General features: G+C 53.5%; 1 protein-coding gene across 1 annotated transcript in view; it reads right to left on the reverse strand.

Moving 5' to 3' along the window:
• Positions 1–15,101, reverse strand: part of LOC138498726 (fish-egg lectin-like) — a 567,060-nt gene extending 551,959 nt beyond the window's left edge. The window contains exons 1-2 of the mRNA XM_069622365.1: positions 15,005–15,101; positions 11,199–11,438 (exon numbers count right to left, since the gene is read on the reverse strand). Coding sequence (XP_069478466.1) covers positions 11,199–11,438; positions 15,005–15,059 — 295 coding nt within the window. The 5' untranslated portion in view covers positions 15,060–15,101. The remainder of the gene's footprint in view (positions 1–11,198; positions 11,439–15,004) is intronic.
• Between the last annotated feature and the right edge of the window lie 7,062 nt (positions 15,102–22,163).

A 22,163-nucleotide genomic window follows, 5' to 3' on the forward strand; every position in this document is an offset into this window, starting at 1 on the left:
TGCCCTGACATGATATCCTTGCAACTTGCTCTGTCTGCCCCAGGGCCAATCCCTTCCCTGGCACGACATCCTTGCAACATACCCTGTCTGCCCCAGGGCCAATTCCTGCCCTGACATGACATCCTTGCAACCTGCACTGTCTGCCCCAGGGCCAATTCCTGCCCTGACATGACATCCTTGCAACCTGCACTGTCTGCCCCAGGGCCAATTCCTGCCCTGACATGACATCCTTGCAACCTGCCTTGTCTGCCCCAGGGCCAATCCCTGCCCTGACATGACATCCTTGCAACCTGCACTGTCTGCCCCAGGGCCAATCCCTGCCCTGAAATGACACCCTTGCAACCTGTCCTGTCTGCCCCAAGGCCAATCCCTGCCCTGACATGAAATCCTTGCAACTTGCTCTGTCTGCCCCAGGGCCAATCCCGGCCCTGACATGACATCCTTGAAACCTGCCCTGTATGCCCCAGGGCCAATCCCTGCCCTGACATGACATCCTTGCAAGCTGCACTGTCTGCCCCAGGGCCAATTCCTGCCCTGACATGACATCCTTGCAACCTGCACTGTCTGCCCCAGGGCCAATTCCTGCCCTGACATGACATCCTTGCAACCTGCCTTGTCTGCCCCAGGGCCAATCCCTGCCCTGACATGACATCCTTGCAACCTGCACTGTCTGCCCCAGGGCCAATCCCTGCCCTGAAATGACACCCTTGCAACCTGTCCTGTCTGCCCCAAGGCCAATCCCTGCCCTGACATGATATCCTTGCAACTTGCTCTGTCTGCCCCAGGGCTAATCCCTTCCCTGGCACGACATCCTTGCAACATACCCTGTCTGCCCCAGGGCCAATTCCTGCCCTGACATGACATCCTTGCAACCTGCACTGTCTGCCCCAGGGCCAATTCCTGCCCTGACATGACATCCTTGCAACCTGCACTGTCTGCCCCAGGGCCAATCCCTGCCCTGAAATGACACCCTTGCAACCTGTCCTGTCTGCCCCAAGGCCAATCCCTGCCCTGACATGATATCCTTGCAACTTGCTCTGTCTGCCCCAGGGCCAATCCCTTCCCTGGCACGACATCCTTGCAACATACCCTGTCTGCCCCAGGGCCAATCCCTGCCCTGACATGACATCCTTGCAACCTGCCCTGTCTGCCCCAGGGCCAATCACTGCCCTAACTTGACATCCTTGCAACCTGCCCTGTCCGCCCCAGGGCCAATCCCTGCCCTGACATGATATCCTTGCAAACTGCCCTGTCTGCCCCAGGGCTAATCCCTGCCTGACTTGACATCCTTGCAACCTGCCCTGTCTGCCCTAGGGCCAAACCCTGCCCTAACACGACATCCTTGCAACCTGCCCTGTCTGCCCCAGGGTCAATCCCTGCCTGACTTGACATCTTTGCAACATGTCCTCTCTGGCCCAGGGCCAATCTCTGCCCTGACATGACATCCTTGCAACCTGCCCTGTCTGCCCCAGGGCCAATTCCTGCCTGACTTGACATCCTTGCAACCTGTCCTGTCTGCCCCAGGGTCAATCCCTGCCCTGACAAGACATCCTTGCAATCTGCCAGGTCTGCCCCTGGGCCAATCCCGGCCCTGACACGACATCCTTGCAACCTGCCCTGTCTGCCACAGGGCTAATCCCGGCAATGACATGACATCCTTGCTACCTGTCCTATCTGCCCCAGGGCCAATCCCTCCCCTGACATCCTTGCAACCTGCCCTGTCTTCCCTAGGGCCAATCCCGGCCCTGACATGACATCCTTGCAACCTGCCCTGTCTGCCACAGGGCTACTCCCGGCAATGACATGACATCCTTGCAACCTGCCCTGTCTGCCCCAGGGCCAATCTCTGCCCTGGAATGACATCCTTGCAACCTGTCATGTCTGCCCCAAGGCCAATCCCTGCCATAACATGATATCCTTGCAACCTGTCCTGTCTTCCCCGGGCCTATCCGTGCCCTGACTTGACATCCTTGCAACCTGCGATGTCTGCCCCAGGGCCAATCCCTACCCTGACAGGTCATCCTTGCTACCTGCCCTGTCTGCCCCAGGGCCGATCCCTGCTTGACTTGACAACCTTGCAACCTGTCCTATCTCCCCCAGGGCCAATCCCTTCCCTGACATGACATCCTTGCAACCTGCCCTGTCTGCCCCAGTGCCAATGCCTGCCTGCCTTGACAACCTTGCAACCAGTCCTGTCTGCCCCATGGCCAATCCCTGCCCTGACTTGACATCTTTGGCACCTGCCCTGTCTGCCCCAGGGCCAATCCCTTCACTGACATGACATCCTTGCAACCAGTCCTGTCTGCCCCAGGGCCAATCCCGGCCCTGGCATGACATCCTTGCAACCTGCCCTGTCTGCCCCAGGGCCAATCCCTTCCCTGACATCCTTGCAACCTGCCCTGTCTACCCCACGGCCAATCCATGCCCTGACCTGACATCTTTGGCACCTACAATGTCTACCCTAGGGCCAATCCCTTCCCTGACATGACATCCTTGCACCCTTCCCTGTCTGCCCAATGGGCAATCCCTGCCCTGACATGACATCCTTGCAACCTGACCATTCTGCCCCAGGGCCTATCCCGGCCCTGCCCTGACATAACATCCTTGCAAAGTACTCTGTCTGCCCCAGGGCAAATCCCTGCCTGACTTGACATCTTTGCACCCTGCCCTGTCTGCCCCAGGGCCAAACCCTGCCCTGACATGATATCCTTGCAACCTGCCCTGTCTGCCCCAGGGCTAATCCCTGCCCGACTTGACATCCTTGCAACCTGCCCTGTCTGCCCTAGGGCCAAACCCTGCCGTAACACGACATCCTTGCAACCTGCCCTGTCTGCCCCAGGTTCAATCCCTGCCTGACTTGACATCTTTGCAACCTGTCCTCTCTGCCCCAGGGCCAATCCAGGCCCTGACATGACATCTTTGCAACATGCCCTGTCTGCCCCAGGGCCAATCCCTGCCTGACGTGACATCCTTGCAAACTGCCCTTACTACCCCAGTGCCAATCCCTGCCCTGACATGACATACTTGCAACCTGCCCTGTCTTCCCCAGGGCCAATCCCTGCCCTGACTTGACATCCGTGCTACCTGCCCTGTCTGCCCCAGGGCCAATCCCTGCCCTGACATGACATCCTTGCAACCTGCCCTGTCTGCCCCAGGGCCAATTCCTGCCTGACTTGACATCCTTGCAACCTGTCCTGTCTGCCCCAGGGTCAATCCCTGCCCTGACAAGACATCCTTGCAATCTGCCCGGTCTGCCCCTGGGCCAATCCCGGCCCTGACATGACATCCTTGAAACCTGCCCTGTATGCCCCAAGGCCAATCCCTGCCCTGACATGACATCCTTGCAACCTGCCCTGTCTTCCCCAGGGCCAATCCCTGCCCTGACTTGACATCCGTGCTACCTGCCCTGTCTGCCCCAGGGCCAATCCTGGCCCTAACATGACATCGTTCCAACCTGCCGTGTATGCCCCAGGGCTAATCCCTGCCCTGACTTCACATCCTTGCCACCTGACCTGTCTGCCCCAGGGCCAATCCCTGCCCTGACATGACATCCTTGCAACCTGCCCTGTCTGCCCCAGGGCCAATCCCTGCCCTGACTTCAAATCCTTGCAACCTGCCCTGTCTGGCCCAGGGCCAATCTCTGCCCTGACATGACATCCTTGCAACCTGCCCTGTCTGCCCCAGGGCCAATTCCTGCCTGACTTGACATCCTTGCAACCTGTCCTGTCTGCCCCAGGGTCAATCCCTGCCCTGACATGACATCCTTCCAACCTGCCCTGTCTGCCCCAGGGCCAATTCCTGCCTGACTTGACATCCTTTCAACCTGTCCTGTCTGCCCCAGGGCCAATCCCTGCCCTGACATGACATCCTTGCTACCTGTCCTGTCTGCCCCAGGGCCAATCCCGGCCTGACTTGAATACCTTGCAACCTGTTCTGTCTGCCCCGGGGCCAATCCCTCCCCTGACATCCTTGCAACCTGTCCTGTCTTCCCCGGGCCAATCCCGGCAATGACATGATATCCTTGCAACCTGCGATGTCTGCCCCAGGGCCAATCCCTGCCCTGACATGTCATCCTTGCTACCTGCCCTGTCTGCCCCAGGAACGATCCCTGTTTGACTTGACATCCTTGCAACCTGCCCTGTCTGCCCCAGTGCCAATCCCTGCCTGCCTTGACAACCTTGCAACCAGTCCTGTCTGCCCCAGGGCCAATCCCTGCCCTGACTTGACATCTTTGGCACCTGCCCTGTCTGCCCCAGGGCCAATCCCTTCACTGACATGACATCCTTGCAACCAGTCCTGTCTGCCCCAGGGCCAATCCCGGCCCTGGCATGACATCCTTGCAACCTGCCCTGTCTGCCCCACGGCCAATCCGTGCGCTGACATGACATCCTTGCAACCTGACCTGTCTGCCCCAGGGCCAATCCCTGCCCTGACATGACATCCTTGCAACCTGCCCTGTCTGCCCCAGGGCCAATTCCTGCCTGACTTGACATCCTTGCAACCTGTCCTGTCTGCCCCAGGGTCAATCCCTGCCCTGACAAGACATCCTTGCAATCTGCCCGGTCTGCCCCTGGGCCAATCCCGGCCCTGACATGACATCCTTGAAACCTGCCCTGTATGCCCCAAGGCCAATCCCTGCCCTGACATGACATCCTTGCAACCTGCCCTGTCTTCCCCAGGGCCAATCCCTGCCCTGACTTGACATCCGTGCTACCTGCCCTGTCTGCCCCAGGGCCAATCCTGGCCCTAACATGACATCGTTCCAACCTGCCGTGTATGCCCCAGGGCTAATCCCTGCCCTGACTTCACATCCTTGCCACCTGACCTGTCTGCCCCAGGGCCAATCCCTGCCCTGACATGACATCCTTGCAACCTGCCCTGTCTGCCCCAGGGCCAATCCCTGCCCTGACTTCAAATCCTTGCAACCTGCCCTGTCTGGCCCAGGGCCAATCTCTGCCCTGACATGACATCCTTGCAACCTGCCCTGTCTGCCCCAGGGCCAATTCCTGCCTGACTTGACATCCTTGCAACCTGTCCTGTCTGCCCCAGGGTCAATCCCTGCCCTGACATGACATCCTTCCAACCTGCCCTGTCTGCCCCAGGGCCAATTCCTGCCTGACTTGACATCCTTTCAACCTGTCCTGTCTGCCCCAGGGCCAATCCCTGCCCTGACATGACATCCTTGCTACCTGTCCTGTCTGCCCCAGGGCCAATCCCGGCCTGACTTGAATACCTTGCAACCTGTTCTGTCTGCCCCGGGGCCAATCCCTCCCCTGACATCCTTGCAACCTGTCCTGTCTTCCCCGGGCCAATCCCGGCAATGACATGATATCCTTGCAACCTGCGATGTCTGCCCCAGGGCCAATCCCTGCCCTGACATGTCATCCTTGCTACCTGCCCTGTCTGCCCCAGGAACGATCCCTGTTTGACTTGACAACCTTGCAACCTGTCCTATCTGCCCCAGGGCCAATCCCTTCCCTGACATGACATCCTTGCAACCTGCCCTGTCTGCCCCAGTGCCAATCCCTGCCTGCCTTGACAACCTTGCAACCGGTCCTGTCTGCCCCAGGGCCAATCCCTGCCCTGACTTGACATCTTTGGCACCTGCCCTGTCTGCCCCAGGGCCAATCCCTTCACTGACATGACATCCTTGCAACCAGTCCTGTCTGCCCCAGGGCCAATCCCGGCCCTGGCATGACATCCTTGCAACCTGCCCTGTCTGCCCCACGGCCAATCCGTGCGCTGACATGACATCCTTGCAACCTGCCCTGTCTGCCCCAGAGCCAACCCCTTCTCGGACATCCTTGCAACCTGCCCTGTCGGCCCCAGGGCCAATCCCTTCCCTGACATCCTTGCAACCTGCCCTGTCTGCCCCAGGGCCAATCCATGCCCTGACCTGACATCTTTGGCACCTACACTGTCTACCCTAGGGCCAATCCCTTCCCTGACATGACATCCTTGCACCCTTCCCTGTCTGCCCAATGGGCAATCCCTGCCCTGACATGACATCCTTGCAACCTGACCTCTCTGCCCCAGGGCCTATCCCGGCCCTGCCCTGACATAACATCCTTGCAAAGTGCTCTGTCTGCCCCAGGGCAAATCCCTGCCTGACTTGACATCCTTGCACCCTGCCCTGTCTGCCCCAGGGCCAAACCCTGCCCTGACATGACATCCGTGCAACCTGCTCTGTCTGCCTCAGGGCCAATCCCTGCCTGACTTTACATCCTTGCAACCTGCCCTGTCTGCCGTAGGGCCAAACCCTGCCCTAACACGACATCCTTGCAACCTGCCCTGTCTGCCCCAGGGTCAATCCCTGCCTGACTTGACATCTTTGCAACCTGCCCTCTCTGCCCCAGGGCCAATCCCGGCCTGACTTGAATACCTTGCAACCTGTTCTGTCTGCCCCAGGGCCAATCCCTCCCCTGACATCCTTGCAACCTGACCTGTCTGCCCTAGGGCCAATCCCGGCCCTGACACGACATCCTTGCAACCAGTCCTGTCTGCCCCAGGGCAATCCCTGCCCTGACATGACATCCTTGCAACCTGACCTCTCTGCCCCAGGGCCTATCCCGGCCCTGCCCTGACATAACATCCTTGCAAAGTGCTCTGTCTGCCCCAGGGCAAATCCCTGCCTGACTTGACATCCTTGCACCCTGCCCTGTCTGCCCCAGGGCCAAACCCTGCCCTGACATGACATCCGTGCAACCTGCTCTGTCTGCCTCAGGGCCAATCCTTGCCTGACTTTACATCCTTGCAACCTGCCTTGTCTGCCCTAGGGCCAAACCCTGCCCTAACACGACATCCTTGCAACCTGCCCTGTCTGCCCCAGGGTCAATCCCTGCCTGACTTGACATCTTTGCAACCTGCCCTCTCTGCCCCAGGGCCAATTCAGGCCCTGACATGACATCTTTGCAACCTGTCCTGTCTGCCCCAGGGCCAATCCCGGCCTGACTTGAATACCTTGCAACCTGTTCTGTCTGCCCCAGGGCCAATCCCTCCCCTGACATCCTTGCAACCTGCCCTGTCTGCCCTAGGGCCAATCCCGGCCCTGACACGACATCCTTGCAACCAGTCCTGTCTGCCCCAGGGCCAATCCCGGCCCTGGCATGACATCCTTGACAACCTTGCAACCTGTCTGTCCCAGGGCCAATCCCTGCCCTGACTTGACATCTTTGGCACCTGCCCTGTCTGCCCCAGGGCCAATCCCTTCACTGACATGACATCCTTACTACCTGTCCTGTCTGCCCCAGGGCCAATCCCGGCCTGACTTGAATACCTTGCAACCTGTTCTGTCTGCCCCAGGGCCAATCCCTCCCCTGACATCCTTGCAACCTGCCCTGTCTGCCCTAGGGCCAATCCCGGCCCTGACACGACATCCTTGCAACCAGTCCTGTCTGCCCCAGGGCCAATCCCGGCCCTGGCATGACATCCTTGACAACCTTGCAACCTGTCTGTCCCAGGGCCAATCCCTGCCCTGACTTGACATCTTTGGCACCTGCCCTGTCTGCCCCAGGGCCAATCCCTTCACTGACATGACATCCTTGCAATCAGTCCTGTCTGCCCCAGGGCCAATCCCGGCCCTGGCATGACATCCTTGCAACCTGCCCTGTCTGCCCCAGGGCCAATCCGTGCGCTGACATGACATCCTTGCAACCTGCCCTGTCTGCCCCAGGGCCAACCCCTTCCCGGACATCCTTGCAACCTGCCCTGTATTAGGCAGAATTAGATGCAATACCCTTTGGGAACACCACACACAATTAAGAATACAAGTGAGAGTACAAATTGACCTTTGGTACAAGCCTGTACTACACAGTAAAGTGGTAGCGATGGCTGAGCAGCCAGACTTATCTCAAGATTAAGTGAGCAGTATCAATAGTTACACAAAGGACAGCAATTACTATGGTGCTTGCAAACAGTGTCTTAAGGTTTCTGAGTAAAAGAATATGCATTTATTTACACATCATTTGTAAGACAATTCACTAAGTAAAAGCAGTTGCAAAATCACACTCTTAATACATCACACCACTCCCAATAGATTCTGGACAAGTTAAGCTCAAAATAAAGTGTGAGCAAAATGGCACTCCAAAAATTTTAAAGTGAGGGAAAGACAATGTTGGGCAGAATTTGAGCAGCACCAACAGGTAAGTAAGCAGGGCAATCTAGAAAGAGTAACTACAGTTTTGGAATCAAATCAAAAAGGCTTAGGGCCAAAGTAAATAGGACAAAATTCTTTTGCTCAAGATCACTCAGTTCAGCGTAGTTCGCGGTTGAGTCTTTGCCAAGAGTTCCGGACGAAGTTGGTCGGCAGAAAAGTTAGTTTAAAGAGTAGAGAAGGACAAGCCCTCAGATTGGCAAAAGGTTTCACACACCTTCACTGCGGCTGGACGAAATGAACAACCGGATTTGCACAGTACCTTTAAATGGAGAAGAAGCTGTAGCTGAGGCGGACGTTCCTGGCAGTTCCTGCAGCCTCACGGTTCCTGAAGCGACTGTCAGACTGACATGAAGTAGGAAGTTGGAACACTTGTGTATAGGCACGTTATAAATGCCATATCATATCATAAGACTGGAGGGTGCTGCGCTGCCCAGGGAAGAAACCAGCAGCAGAGCAAAGCAACAAACAAAAAGTGCGCTCCTTAAAAACCCAGACAGGGTCCGACCTTCCTGGCGATCCAGTTCACTGTAGCTCTGTGCAGCAGTTTCGACCAGAGGAGGGAGTCCTGGCTTGCAGTTTGGGCAAACTGGTTGGTCCCACCAGCTCAGGGGAAGAAGATTCCTGGTAGATCTTCTCTGTTGTTGGAGCTTGAAGATTCGGACCTGCAGCAGGGCTTCACCGGTCGGTTCAGTCATTGTAGGGGTCCTCTTCTGTCAGCTCCTCATCGGTTCTTTCATTCCAGTGGTGACTCTGCCTTTCCAGTCCCAGAGACCTGCTTTTTATGCAGTTTTCCCCCATTCACACAGCCTGGCTGTCAATCACACAGCAGGGTGGCTGTCCTGGCGGGGACAGTCACCACTGCTAATCATTTCAGAGTGCGACATGGGTCTCCAATGAGACCCTGTGCAGGGAGTCCTAAACCCCTCCCTCACATTCTGTCCCCCCAAGACATATAGGCGCCTATGGTGGGCTTCTGTGTAGAAGCCCGCGAAAAGACGGTGAACAAAGGAGCCACACCTGGTTTGGCGCACGGAGTAAAACACGAGAAAGACATTTTCAAAAAGAAATGGCGAATAAACCCAGCCGGAACGTATAAGAACCTATATGGTCTAGCGGGTTTAAGCTTAAGGCTACCAAGATAGCCTAAAACAATACCAAGTTTATTTAAGATAACCACGGTAGGAAAAATAGTATAGTTACCACTGCCACCAGCCAAGTCTTGATGAAAAGGGAGCAAAACAATGCTTCAAGAGAAACAGACAAAAAGGGATAAGTATTAACCCTTTCCAGTACTCTATGTAAGATCATTTGCACTGGGTCTATGGATTTTTAAAGAGACTAGTAAAGTTAATGGCAACTTTACATGTTCGGGAGACAGTAGTCAGTCCCAGAAAATGGAGCCTGAGTTGGGAAGTCTAAAAGACAACCCTGTGTCACTGCACAGAAGGTGCTGTGTAACACATAGTATAACGATGATGCCTGGGGAGTAGGTGAGGCTCCACAGTCCATGAACTCACAAATGTTAAACACACATAGCAAAACACATGTAAGAGTGGAAAAAAAAGGTTCACACTCTTACCAGGTGAAAAAAATAAATCCTAGAAATCCAGCAAAGCTGCTGAGGGACTCAGTAGGTAAGGGAAATTAGCCATTTTGGAGAATTCTCCCTAACACCTTGTCTGCCCCAGGGTCAATCCCGGTCCTGACATGACATCCTTGCAACCTGCCCTGTCTGCCCTAGGGTCAAACCCTGCCCTAGCACGACATCCTTGCAACCTGCCCTGTCTGTCCCAGGGTCAATCCCGGTCCTGAGATGACATCCTTGCAACCTGCACTGTCCGCCCCAGTGCCAATCCCTACCCTGACATGACATCCTTGAAACCTGCCTTGTCTGACCCATGGCCTATCCCTGCCCTGAGATGACATCCTTGCAACCTGCCCTGTCTGCCCCACGGCCAATTCCTGCCCTGACATCCTTGCAACCTGCCCTGTCTGCCCCACGGCCAATCCCTGCCTTGACATCCTTGCAACCTGCCCTATCTGCCGCAGGGCCAATCCCTGCCCTGAAATGACATCCTTGCAACCTGCCCTGTCTGCCCTAGGGTCAAACCCTGCCCTAGCACGACATCCTTGCAACCTGCCCTGTCTGTCCCAGGGTCAATCCCGGTCCTGAGATGACATCCTTGCAACCTGCCCTGTCTGCCCCACGGCCAATCCCTGCCCTGACATCCTTGCAACCTGCCCTATCTGCCCCAGGGCCAATCCCGGTCCTGACATGACATCCTTACAACCTGCCCCGTCTGCCCCAGGGCCAATCCCTGCCCTGGCATGACATCCTTGGAACCTGTTTGGGGTGTGTTCCTTTTGGCTATCAAAACAGCTCTTATTTGTAGCTTCTGAAATTAAAACATTTGCTATATTGGTCGAAATAAAAATATCGTGAAGATTCTGAGAAAACAGTCAATAACTTCAGTCAGCAAAGCCCAATCACCATATTTCTTTAGTGCCTTATAGTCAGATGGTGATTTCAAAACTCCCTCTTGCGAACAATATTTGTTCAAATGGCATCAGGGAAAATGTGTTTCCAAGTGCCTGAATTGCAGTCTCCTCAACTCCTAGCTCTGCCACTTACCCAAAGTGTGTGCTCCTGGGCACATCCCTTTATCTCAGTATGCATCATCGTCCCTAAGCAGAAGTCTCTGCGAGGTGTTCTGTTTATACTGCCTGCTACTTCACACAAGCCTCACTCCTTGCCACAGAGGTGCTCTCTAACAGAGGCCCTTCACATCCTGGGCTCACAGTTTAGTTGTCTGGTGCCTTACTCCTGGTAATGCGTGTTTAATGCTACTTCTTCTGCCGCTGCTGCGTATCAATGACTCATTCCATTATATCGTTTTCTGGAACACCATTGATGTCACTATGTATGTAAGTAAGGGGGCCCCTACACGCCCCCCCCCCTCCCAGGGCCCCATAAACCTAGGGCCGGAAGTGCATTTTCACTGCATGTGTGTTTAGTGCATTGCACGCATCGTCGCGCACCTACCGGAAGTCCGGATCCATTCTCCGCCCACCATTTTGAAAACATGGCCTGTTTTATTGACACCCCAAACTCCAGCAGCGCCGACGGTGACGTGGGAGAAGTTACCATGGATCTGTAGCAAGGAGTCATTATACACGGCAAACACGCCTCCAGCGGCGTCCACGCCAAACACCTGCCCGTTGCCGGCGTCTATCTGTGCCAGCGCTCCGGGCACCTGGCCGCAGGTCAGAGAAGGGGTCTGGCCTAGAGTGAGAGAAGAGGAAAGGGTTAAAGATCCTGATGGTATGGCTAGGCCCCGCTCTGCGCCATGGGCCAGCTACCATGCTGGCAGAGGTCAGAAGGCTAGGCTCTCTAGCTGCCTTGGCTCACCAGTGGTAGCTCAGGCTGAGCAGTCAAGGCTGAGTGCGCGTCAACATCAAAACCCTAATGCCCACATAAACTATGATGAAGTTAACATACGCATGCAGGAAGCGAGCCAGGCACCTTTAGGCTCCATGGCCCTGTCTCTGGCCCACGCCCTCCTCTGTCACCCTCTCTCACAGACAGAGCTGTTTACACACACCCCTCGCCACACATCTTCTCACTTGCCTTTCCCTTATTGAACCCTCCGCCCCCACTCTTGCACGTCTCTTGCCCTTCTGCACCCTCAATCATGGCCACTCTCTCCCGCCTTTTAAAGATTATGTCCCCCTGCTACTGTGTCTCTCTCTCTCTCTCTCTCTCTCTTTTTCCTCTCTGTCGCCTCTTTCTATCTGTCCTTCTCCCCTCTCTCTCTTTCTCCTTCTCTCTCTCTCTCTCTCTTTTTCCCTCTCTGTCACCTCTTTCTATCTGTCCTCCCCTCTCTCTCTTTCTCCTTGTCTCTCTCACTCTCTCTTTCTTTTTCCCTCTCTGTCACCTCTTTCTATCTGTCCTTCTCCCCTCTTTCTTTCTCCTTCTCTCTCTCTCTTTTTCCCTCTCTGTCACCTCTTTCTATCTGTCCTTCTCCCCTCTCTCTCTTTCTCCTTGTCTCTCTCTCTCTTTTTCCCTCTCTGTCACCTCTTTCTATCTGTCCTTCTCCCCTCTCTCTCTTTCTCCTTGTCTCTCTCTCTCTCTCTCTCTCTCTCTCTCTTTTTCCCTCTCTGTTACCTCTTTCTATCTGTCCTTCTCCCCTCTCTCTCTTTCTCCTTGTCTCTCTCTCTCTCTCTCTCTCTTTTTCCCTCTCTGTTACCTCTTTCTATCTGTCCTTCTCCCCTCTCTCTCTTTCTCCTTGTCTCTCTCTCTCTCTCTCTCTTTTTCCCTCTCTGTCACCTCTTTCTATCTGTCCTCCCCTCTCTCTCTTTCTCCTTGTCTCTCTCACTCTCTCTTTCTTTTTCCCTCTCTGTCACCTCTTTCTATCTGTCCTTCTCCCCTCTTTCTTTCTCCTTCTCTCTCTCTCTTTTTCCCTCTCTGTCACCTCTTTCTATCTGTCCTTCTCCCCTCTCTCTCTTTCTCCTTGTCTCTCTCTCTCTCTTTTTCCCTCTCTGTCACCTCTTTCTATCTGTCCTTCTCCCCTCTCTCTCTTTCTCCTTGTCTCTCTCTCTCTGTCTCTTTCTTTTTCCCTCTTTCGCCTCTTTCGTTCTGTCCCCCTCCCATCCCCTTCTCTTTCTCCACGTCTCTTCGTCTCCCCCTCTCTTTCCCTTGCTTTCTCTCTTCATCTGTTTCTTTCTTCTTCTCTCTCTGTCTACTTTTTCTTTCTACCCCTCTCCCCTCTCTCATTTTCTCCATGTCTCTCTCCCTCTCTCTTGCCCTCTCCTTCCTTCTTTTTCCCTGTCTCTTCGTCTCCCTTCTCTCTCCCGTGCCCTCTCTCTCTGTCTCTTTCTTCTTCCCTCTCCGTTTCCTCTTTCTTCCTATCCCTCTCCCCTCTCTCTCGTTCTCCTTGTCTCTCTCCCTCTCTCTTGCCCTCTCCTTCCCTATCTCTTCTTCTCCCCTCTCTCTTCCTTGCTTCCTCTCTCTTTCTTCTTCCCTGTCTGTCTCCTCTTTCTTTCTGTACGTCTCCCCATCTCCCCTCTCTCACTTTCTCCATGCCTCTCTCCCTCTCTATTGCACTCTCTTTACTTCTTTTCCCGTCTTTTCGTCTCCCCCTCTCTCTCCCTTGCTCTCTCTCTCTCTATCTCTGTCTCTTTCTTTTTCACTCTGTCACCTCTTTCTTTGTGCCCCTCTCCCCTCTCTTTCTCTTTGTCTCTCCCCCCTCTCTTTCCCTCTCCTTCCTTCTTTTTCCCTGTCTCTTCGTCTCCCCCTCTCTCTCCCTCGTTCTCTCTCTCTCTTTTTCCCTCTCTGTCTCCTCTTTCTTTCTCCTTGTCTCTCTCCCTCTCTCTTGGCCTCTCCTTCCTTGTGTTCCCTGTCTCTCCGTCTCCCCCTCTCTCTCCCTTGCTCTCTCTCTCTTTCTTCTTCACTCTCTGTCTCCTTTTTCTTTCTGTCCCTCTCCCTCTTTATCCTTGTCTCTCTCCCTCTCTCTCTCTCTTTCTCCTTGTCCCTCACCCTCTCTCTCTCCTTGTCTCTCTCCCTCTCTCTTGCCCCCTCCTTCCTTCTTGTTCCCTGTCTCTCTGTCTCCCCCTCTCTCTCCTTGTCTCTCTCCCCCTCTCTCTCTCTTACTCCTTGTCTCTCTCCCTCTCTCTTGCCCTCTTCTTCCTTCTTTGGCCCTGTCTCTGCGTCTCCCCCTCTCTCTCCCTTGCTCTCTCTCTCTCTCTCTCTCTCTCTCTCTCTCTCTCTCTCTCTCTCTCTCTCTCTTTCTCCTTGTCTCTCTCCCTCTTTCTTGCCCTCTTTTTCCTTCTTTGTCCCTGTCTCTGCGTCTTCCCCTCTCTCTCCCTTGCTCTCTCTCTCTCTCTGTCTCTTTCTTCTTCACTCTCTGTCTCCTTTTTCTTTCTGTCCCTCTCCCTCTTTCTCCTTGTCTCTCTCCCTCTCTCTTGCCCTCTTCTTCCTTCTTTGTCCCTGTATCTGCGTCTCCCCCTCTCTCTCCCTTGCTCTCTCTCTCTCTCTCTCTCTCTCTCTCTCTCACTCTTTCTTTTTCCTTCTCTGTCTCCTTTCTTTCTTTCCCTCCCCCCTCTCTCTCTTTCTCCTTGTCGCTCCCCTCTCTCTTGCCCCCTCCTTCCCTCTTGTTCCCTGTCTCTCTGTCTCCCCCTCTCTCTCCTTGTCTCTCTCTCCCCTCTCCCTCTTTCTCCTTGTCTCTCTCTCCCTCTCTCTCTCTTTCTCCTTGTCTCTCTCCCTCTCTCTTGCCCTCTTCTTCCTTCTTTGTCCCTGTCTCTGTGTCTCCCCCTCTCTCTCCCTTGCTCTCTCTCTCTCTCTCTCTCTCTCTCACTCTTTCTTTTTCCTTCTCTGTCTCCTTTCTTTCTTTCCCTCTCCCCTCTCCCTCTTTCTCCTTGTCGCTCCCCTCTCTCTTGCCCCTCCTTCCCTCTTGTTCCCTGTCTCACTGTCTCGCTCTCTCGCTCGCACTCTGGCACACCCTCTACTTAATAACACCTGTGCTCTGCATTTCAGCTGAGAGGGAATAATCAGCATTTTCGCCCTTTCTGTATTTAACTCTCAATCCCCTGCTTAGCCTCTTTATAGGCATTTCCCGATTAAATGTACACAATACTGAGTCACAATACTGAGTCACAATGAGTCAAGGCAGCAAGGCGAGAGTCACGCAAGGGGCCACGTGTCTCCAGCTCACAATCCTAGAAACACAGAGTGTAGATTCCATCGATGGATTGGGCTGTGAAAGACCCCCGGCCCTTCGAGGGTTCGCAGAGAGTGGATTGCTCTCCGCCACACGCTGCGTGCATGAACCTACTGAGCGATGAGCCTCTTACCTGGGCTGCCCCGCGCCAGGGCGAGCAGCAGCAGCAGTGCTCGGAGGGGCGCCATCTGCAGTCTATGGCCGGCACCTCCAGCCCGCACTGAAGTACCTGCTGCCGGAAGCCAAGGAGTGGCCGGAAGGAGGGGCTACCCGATGGGCATAGCTGTTATTATTGGGACTGGACCAGGCCAGGGAGAGCAGCTGCTGACCTCACTGGGTGTGAGCACTCGGTGAGCTCAGGCCTGTCCATGGGCAGTGCTGTGAGCAGGTGCCCTGCTGTGCTCGGCCCATGGCAGTGTGGGGAGATGGGAAATGCACAGCTGGTCATTAGTTGGGCATTTCAGATGGACCTGCACAGTGACAATAATCCCAGCAGGCAGGCTTGCCCACGGTGCCAGGAGAAGAGGCGTGCAGTGGGTTCAGTTACTCACATCAACTTGGTACTGCTCTTCCTGATTCATGCCCCTCCCCAGGCCCCCTGCCCCCATACAAGCCTTCTTCTCCATTGCCCACTCATAGCCTCCTTGCCTCATTTCCTCCTTCAGCGCTTCTCAATAAATCATGTCTGTTTTAGTCTGGGCTACTAGGTGTCGCTTGTGAAACCTATAATAGCCCAAGCTATTCCATTCAAATACTGGTTCACGAGTACACAGGGAGAGGGGCTTGTGACAAGGGGCACACAAAGGACGTATGAGGAGGGACACACAGGGCCTGATTCATGGAATATTTGCCTGGTTCAAAGGGAATTTGCACTTCTGAAAAGTGAGTTTGCACGGACATTTGCACAGCAAAAATACACTTTGCACGGTTCCATGAATCAGGGTTTGAGTCGGCAGTGCAAAGCCACTGTTCAGCAAAACTATGGGACAAGTGGAGGTAGCAAGACACCACACCCAGTCTAGTCCAGCTGTAGATTGTGGACTGAGAGTAGCGGGGCCTCGGGTGTGGGGCTGGCACGAGTCAATCGACCCCCAAGAATCAGGAGTATGCCCTTAGGGAGCGACTCGGGGTAAAACCGTGGCATGTGGCTACCCCACAACACGTACAGCTGAACATGCAACAGAGGCGAATTATGACTCGCTTGTTTTAAGCCACCTTGATCATTATTCCTCTCTGTGGCCTGTGATTTCTTAATATTTGTTCCCCGGGCAGTTGGGACATGCTTCTAGCGTGTGGAATCATGCACACCCCAACCCTCTGCGTGTTTGAGGTGGAAACTCTGATTTGCCAAAAAAATGAATCTTTACCCAATCAGCTTTTTGTTTCCCCTTCTTAAGACAACCCTCACATACAAGTCTGAATCACGGGCGTTAAATATAGGCTCACTGGCCAGCAACTCAGAGTTTTGACCCAGCGTTGCAAGACTCCCTCTTGACCCGAGGTAGGCTCACTGTTTATTGTCCTCAGTGCAATGTTGTGGTCCTGCCTGAAGATCCCACTTTGGCATTTTCTAAAATGAACACAATGATATGATATGATATGGCATTTATAATGCGCCTATACACAAGTGTTTCAAGGAGCGATGAGGCCTGGGAGGGGGGACAGAGGGAGGACAGAGAGAACGATCTTTCTAAGCCAAGTGACAATGAGATCACGCAAGTGCAGGGGGAGGGAAAAGTGCCAGGGGAAAGGGGAGGGGGGAGTGCTGTACATGGGATAAAAACAATAACAAGAAGTGCGGCCAGCAGGTGGCAGGCACAAGGGTAAGTGCAGACAGCAGGTGTCCAAAACGGTAGGGAGGGGGGCTGTAGGTTTACAGATACAGCCCCAAGTGCAAGGGATCCCAGGTGGCAGTGCAGGTGTGCAACTGGGCGGGCAGGGACCTGGGCCCGAAATCAGAGGGTAGCCAGGTGACCAGTGCAATTACAGTCAGGAGATCAGCAGGGGAGAGGAAGAGAGAAGGCAGAAGCAAAGACGAAAGGTCTTGATGTGCTTCCAGAGCTGGAGATTTTGGTGCTTCTCAAGTTTCAGAGAGGCAGGGAGACTGTTCCAGATGGAGGACACAGCCAAAGAAAGAGATCTCCCACCAACTCGTTGCTTGGAGAAGTGACTGACCCTGAGGGAGTTGGAGGAGCGAAGAGCTTGAGTAGGAAGGTATTTACGAAGAGAGAGTTGGGGGTATTGAGGACCCGGGCCCCAGAAGGCCTTGTGGACAATGCAGAGGGTTTGGAACTTAATCCTTGCAGCCACTCGGAGACAGTGCAGAGATTTCAGTCCTGGAGAGATACGATCACTAGGCTTGAGGCCAAGGACAAGTCTCACAGTCCTGTTTTGGATGAGGGCAGAGAGTAGAGGCAGGCTGTTACAATAATCCAGCCCAGAGTGAACCAGTCTCAGGAGACAGTGAACTTCTTGGGGAAGGAGAGGAAAGGAAGAATACCTCGGAAGAGGTGCAGCTGGTAGTGTGACGTCTTAGAGACATCAGAGATATGAGGAGAAAAGGAGAGTGTGGAGTAGAAGATGACCCCGATGTCAAAGGAGTCCAGCAGTTCACTGCCAGGCACGACAGAGACTCCCCAGAATCGAGCCTGTGTTTGGGTGTGGTACCAGGCTTCATCTTATTATCTCTTGTCTTGTGTCATGGTTTGAGCATTAAATGGTTAATTTCATGCATGCATTTCCAAAAGTGCAAGGGTTCCCAGCCGTGTCCATCTACTTGTCCACCACCAGAACCAAGCAAGTATGACTGGGGTATGCACCTTCCAGCTAGAAACGGGACGGCTGCACCACATGTCTCAGCTGGCGCGGACTTGGGTCGCTTTGTAGGGTCCATACGGTATACACGCCAACTTAGGAGAAGTTCCAGATTTTGAAGCAACACAATGATGTTGCATTTCAAATGTTTTTCCTCCTCTGAATTCTTCTTAATAATCGATCCCTCCTTCCAAGGCAAGTTAAAGGTCATATAAAATACTCAAATTCCTATAGAAAACTCTCTCTCGAGTGATCCCAGAGGTTGCCATGCATGTGTGCTCATGTCACCTCTATGCAGCATACCACTTGTCAAAGCTATTGTCATTGGTTTGTGTTAGCGCCTCGGCACACTTTGCATTGGCCCCACATAATGCAACCCTTTTGCATAGCTGGCGTTTATTATTTCTTCCGATTCCAGTTGAACCTCTGCGCGTCTCTCAGTTGGTTAATGCAGTCGATGCCGGGATCTGTGTGTATGTAACATGCAGGCCACATCTACACTCTGCATTTCATTCTTAGTAGTTAATGGGTCCCCTATCCACATCAAATACATTTGGACCGGTGGGCACACCCCCTTTCAATAGGGCTTTGATATAAACTTAATATACATTTTATATTAAAAAGATATCAAAATGTCTTGACATCGATTTGATATAAAATGTATAGTTGATATCAAGTGGGTATAATTGATCTCAGTATTGCTAAACTGAATAGACATTTCATACAAAAAAGATGTAAACACGAGAGCAGCGTGTTGTGGTGTTGCTTGGTCTACTATGGAGGGCCAAGGGAGCTCTGAGCACAGGGACTGTGAACTTAGGGTTTTGCAGCATGACGCGGTGGTGACGCGGTGATGACTTCAGAGTGGGTTTGTCCTTTAATGCGATAGGAAGAGGCTATAAACTTTAGAGAGAGTATAGCTGAAGTCATGATGCTATAATGTGAAGGAAACATGCTAGAGAGTGAGTGAGAATAGATAGATATAGTTTTGATATACCGTTAATATACATTTTTATATAAAAATGATATAAAAAGTTGATATATTTTTGATAAAAAACTGTATATATAAATGAATATAAAAATCTGTATTTTTTATGTACACATTAATATAAAATGTTTAAAGTTGTCCCAAAATATGATATCCAAAAATGTTTGATATCAAATTTGATATAAAATTGATATCAAAGTGACTGAAACTGGCCATAAAGTCTATTTATAATATGTATGCAGCTATAGCATTCCAGATTATTGACAGGGTCTAAAAATAACCCTCTAGAGCTAAAAGAACATTGGCTCTGACAACGCAGCCTGGTTGCTGCCAGCTAAAAAATATCAATGGCAGAACCGGCTCTTGGTAGACAGCAAATGTGCTTGTTTTTAAACACTTGTAATTTTTTGCTTTTTCAAATTTCTGTAAAAAAGACGTGTTTGTATTTCGATGTGTGGATAAGAAAGTCTTTCCCTGCAGATGCTTGACAAGGAAGGATGTGCTCCCTCACCATCGGGGTACAAGACTTGCCTAACCTCCACTCTATGTTGGACCTAATTGCTTAATACCCACTGCAAATATGGCTGCCAACTTTCCATCCTTGCCTGGCCTCCCCGAACTACCTGGAAGGGCACTCATCAACATGCAGCTTCCTGATTGGTCAGCTGAGCCGTGAGGCGAAGTCGGGCCCAGGGCAAAGATCCAGGTTTAAGGCCCCTGTCTTTCCCTGTCTGCACATGGGTGACAAATTCAGTGTGCCCTCTTACACATGCCACACCTGCACAACCTGCCATGGGGCCTTCGCGACTTCACCCTTGCATCAGGTTTTCACCAAAGATAAGAGGTTCTCGAATCCCCACATCACCCCACTATAAATCAGCAGATGTGCCACATCAACCAGTTTCCACCACACACCCTAACTGCTTCCCATACCTCCTATGCGCACCCCATCATGATCCCTGAATCTGCCCACTCATAGCCCACCTTTCTCTGATGTGCCCTATGTGAAAAGTTGCCTTCCTTCGCCATGGACACCTTGACACCGTAGCCATCCCAAACGGTTCTTGAACACTATAAAGGATCACTACCATCTGCTAGCCTGCCGTTTATTCACAGACACTTGAACCTTAATTGCAAACACCTCGCTATTCTTTCTCGTTGCTGCATCATGCTATGCTGCTTTCCCGAGACTTCCAGTTATGCCTGTTTAGGCTCCAATATTGCGCTGCGAAGACAGAAAGCTTACTCTAACACTTGGCCTCGCTGTAATGCAACTGCTGCCATGATGCAGTTGCCAGGGCTATACCCGGTGGGTGGCCCCCTGCATTGCGAGTGGGGTGCCCAATAATGTCAACTGACTATGTCTTAAAGCACCTCTCAATTTGTGTCCTCTCGATTTATGTGGTACTTATATGTCCAGTGAAATCTCGGACCCTGACGTTGTCTCACATCTGTTTACTAAACCTCTTCATCTGCCCTGTGTACTCTATTGCTCAACATGCTCACTGAATATCCCCATGACTGTATTAGCCTGTAACATGTGGCGTGATTCTGCCAGTCTCTATGCATGCACTGATGGCGTGCTATGGGGGCGCCCTACGATGCCCCATGATACTTGTTTGGCTTCCGTAGCACCTGTAATTTAAGATGTGATGCTGTCATCCCTCGTGGCTACACCTATCGCGACCCATGATACTTGCGTGACTGCTGCAGCCCCTGCTACTCGCAGCCCGCATACCTGCACCTATTCCATGACTGTGACATACCGGAATTGACCCAGCAGCCTGCGCTGCCCACTCGCCTAATCCATGCCTAACTCACGAATCTGACCGGGTAGCCTGCGCTGCCCACTCGCCTAATCCATGCCTGTAACTCACCGAATCTGACCTGGCAGCCTGCGCTGCCCACTCGCCTAATCCATGCCTGTAACTCACCGAATCTGACCTGGCAGCCTGCGCTGCCCACTCGCCTAATCCATGCCTGTAACTCACCGAATCTGACCTAGCAGCCTGCGCTGCCCACTCGCCTAATCCATGCCTGTAACTCCCCGAATCTGACCGGGTAGCCTGCGCTGCCCACTCGCCTAATCCATGCCTGTAACTCACCGAATCTGACCTAGCAGCCTGCGCTGCCCACTCGCCTAATCCATGCCTGTAACTCACCGAATCTGACCTAGCAGCCTGCGCTGCCCACTCGCCTAATCCATGCCTGTAACTCCCCGAATCTGACCGGGTAGCCTGCGCTGCCCACTCGCCTAATCCATGCCTGTAACTCCCCGAATCTGACCTAGCAACCTGCGCTGCCCACTCACCTAATCCATGCCTGTAACTCACCGTATCTGACCGGGTAGCCAGCGCTGCCCTCTCGCCTTATCCTTGCCTGTAACATTCCTGATTTGACCGGGCAGCCTGCGCTGCCCTCTCGCCTTATCCTTGCCTGTAACCTTCCTGATTTGACCGGGCAGCCTGCGCTGCCCTCTCGCCTTATCCTTGCCTGTAACCTTCCTGATTTGACCGGGCAGCCTGCGCTGCCCTCTCGCCTTATCCTTGCCTGTAACCTTCCTGATTTGACCGGGCAGCCTGCGCTGCCCTCTCGCCTTATCCTTGCCTGTAACCTTCCTGATTTGACCGGGCAGCCTGCGCTGCCCTCTCGCCTTATCCTTGCCTGTAACCTTCCTGATTTGACCGGGCAGCCTGCGCTGCCCTCTCGCCTTATCCTTGCCTGTAACCTTCCTGATCTGACCGGGCAGCCTGCGCTGCCCTCTCGCCTTATCCTTGCCTGTAACTCACCGAATCTGACCGGGTAGCCTGCGCTGCCCTCTCGCCTTATCCTTGCCTGTAACCTTCCTGATCTGACCGGGCAGCCTGCGCTGCCCTCTCGCCTTATCCTTGCCTGTAACTCACCGAATCTGACCGGGTAGCCTGCGCTGCCCTCTCGCCTTATCCTTGCCTGTAACCTTCCTGATCTGACCAGGCAGCCTGCTCTGCCCTCTCGCTTTATCCTTGCCTGTAACCTTCCTGATCTGACCGGGCAGCCTGCGCTGCCCACTCGCCTAATCCTTGCCTGTAACCTTCCTGATTTGACCGGGCAGCCTGCGCTGCCCTCTCGCCTTATCCTTGCCTGTAACCTTCCTGATTTGACCGGGCAGCCTGCGCTGCCCTCTCGCCTTATCCTTGCCTGTAACCTTCCTGATTTGACCGGGCATCCTGCGCTGCCCTCTCGCCTTATCCTTGCCTGTAACCTTCCTGATTTGACGGGGCAGCCTGCGCTGCCCTCTCGCCTTATCCTTGCCTGTAACCTTCCTGATTTGACGGGGCAGCCTGCGCTGCCCTCTCGCCTTATCCTTGCCTGTAACCTTCCTGATTTGACCGGGCAGCCTGCGCTGCCCTCTCGCCTTATCCTTGCCTGTAACCTTCCTGATTTGACCGGGCAGCCTGCGCTGCCCTCTCGCCTTATCCTTGCCTGTAACCTTCCTGATTTGACCGGGCAG

This window comes from Ambystoma mexicanum, chromosome 5q (assembly GCF_040938575.1).
Source record: "Ambystoma mexicanum isolate Mex_15411 chromosome 5q, UKY_AmexF1_1, whole genome shotgun sequence".
NCBI lineage: Eukaryota > Metazoa > Chordata > Amphibia > Caudata > Ambystomatidae > Ambystoma > Ambystoma mexicanum.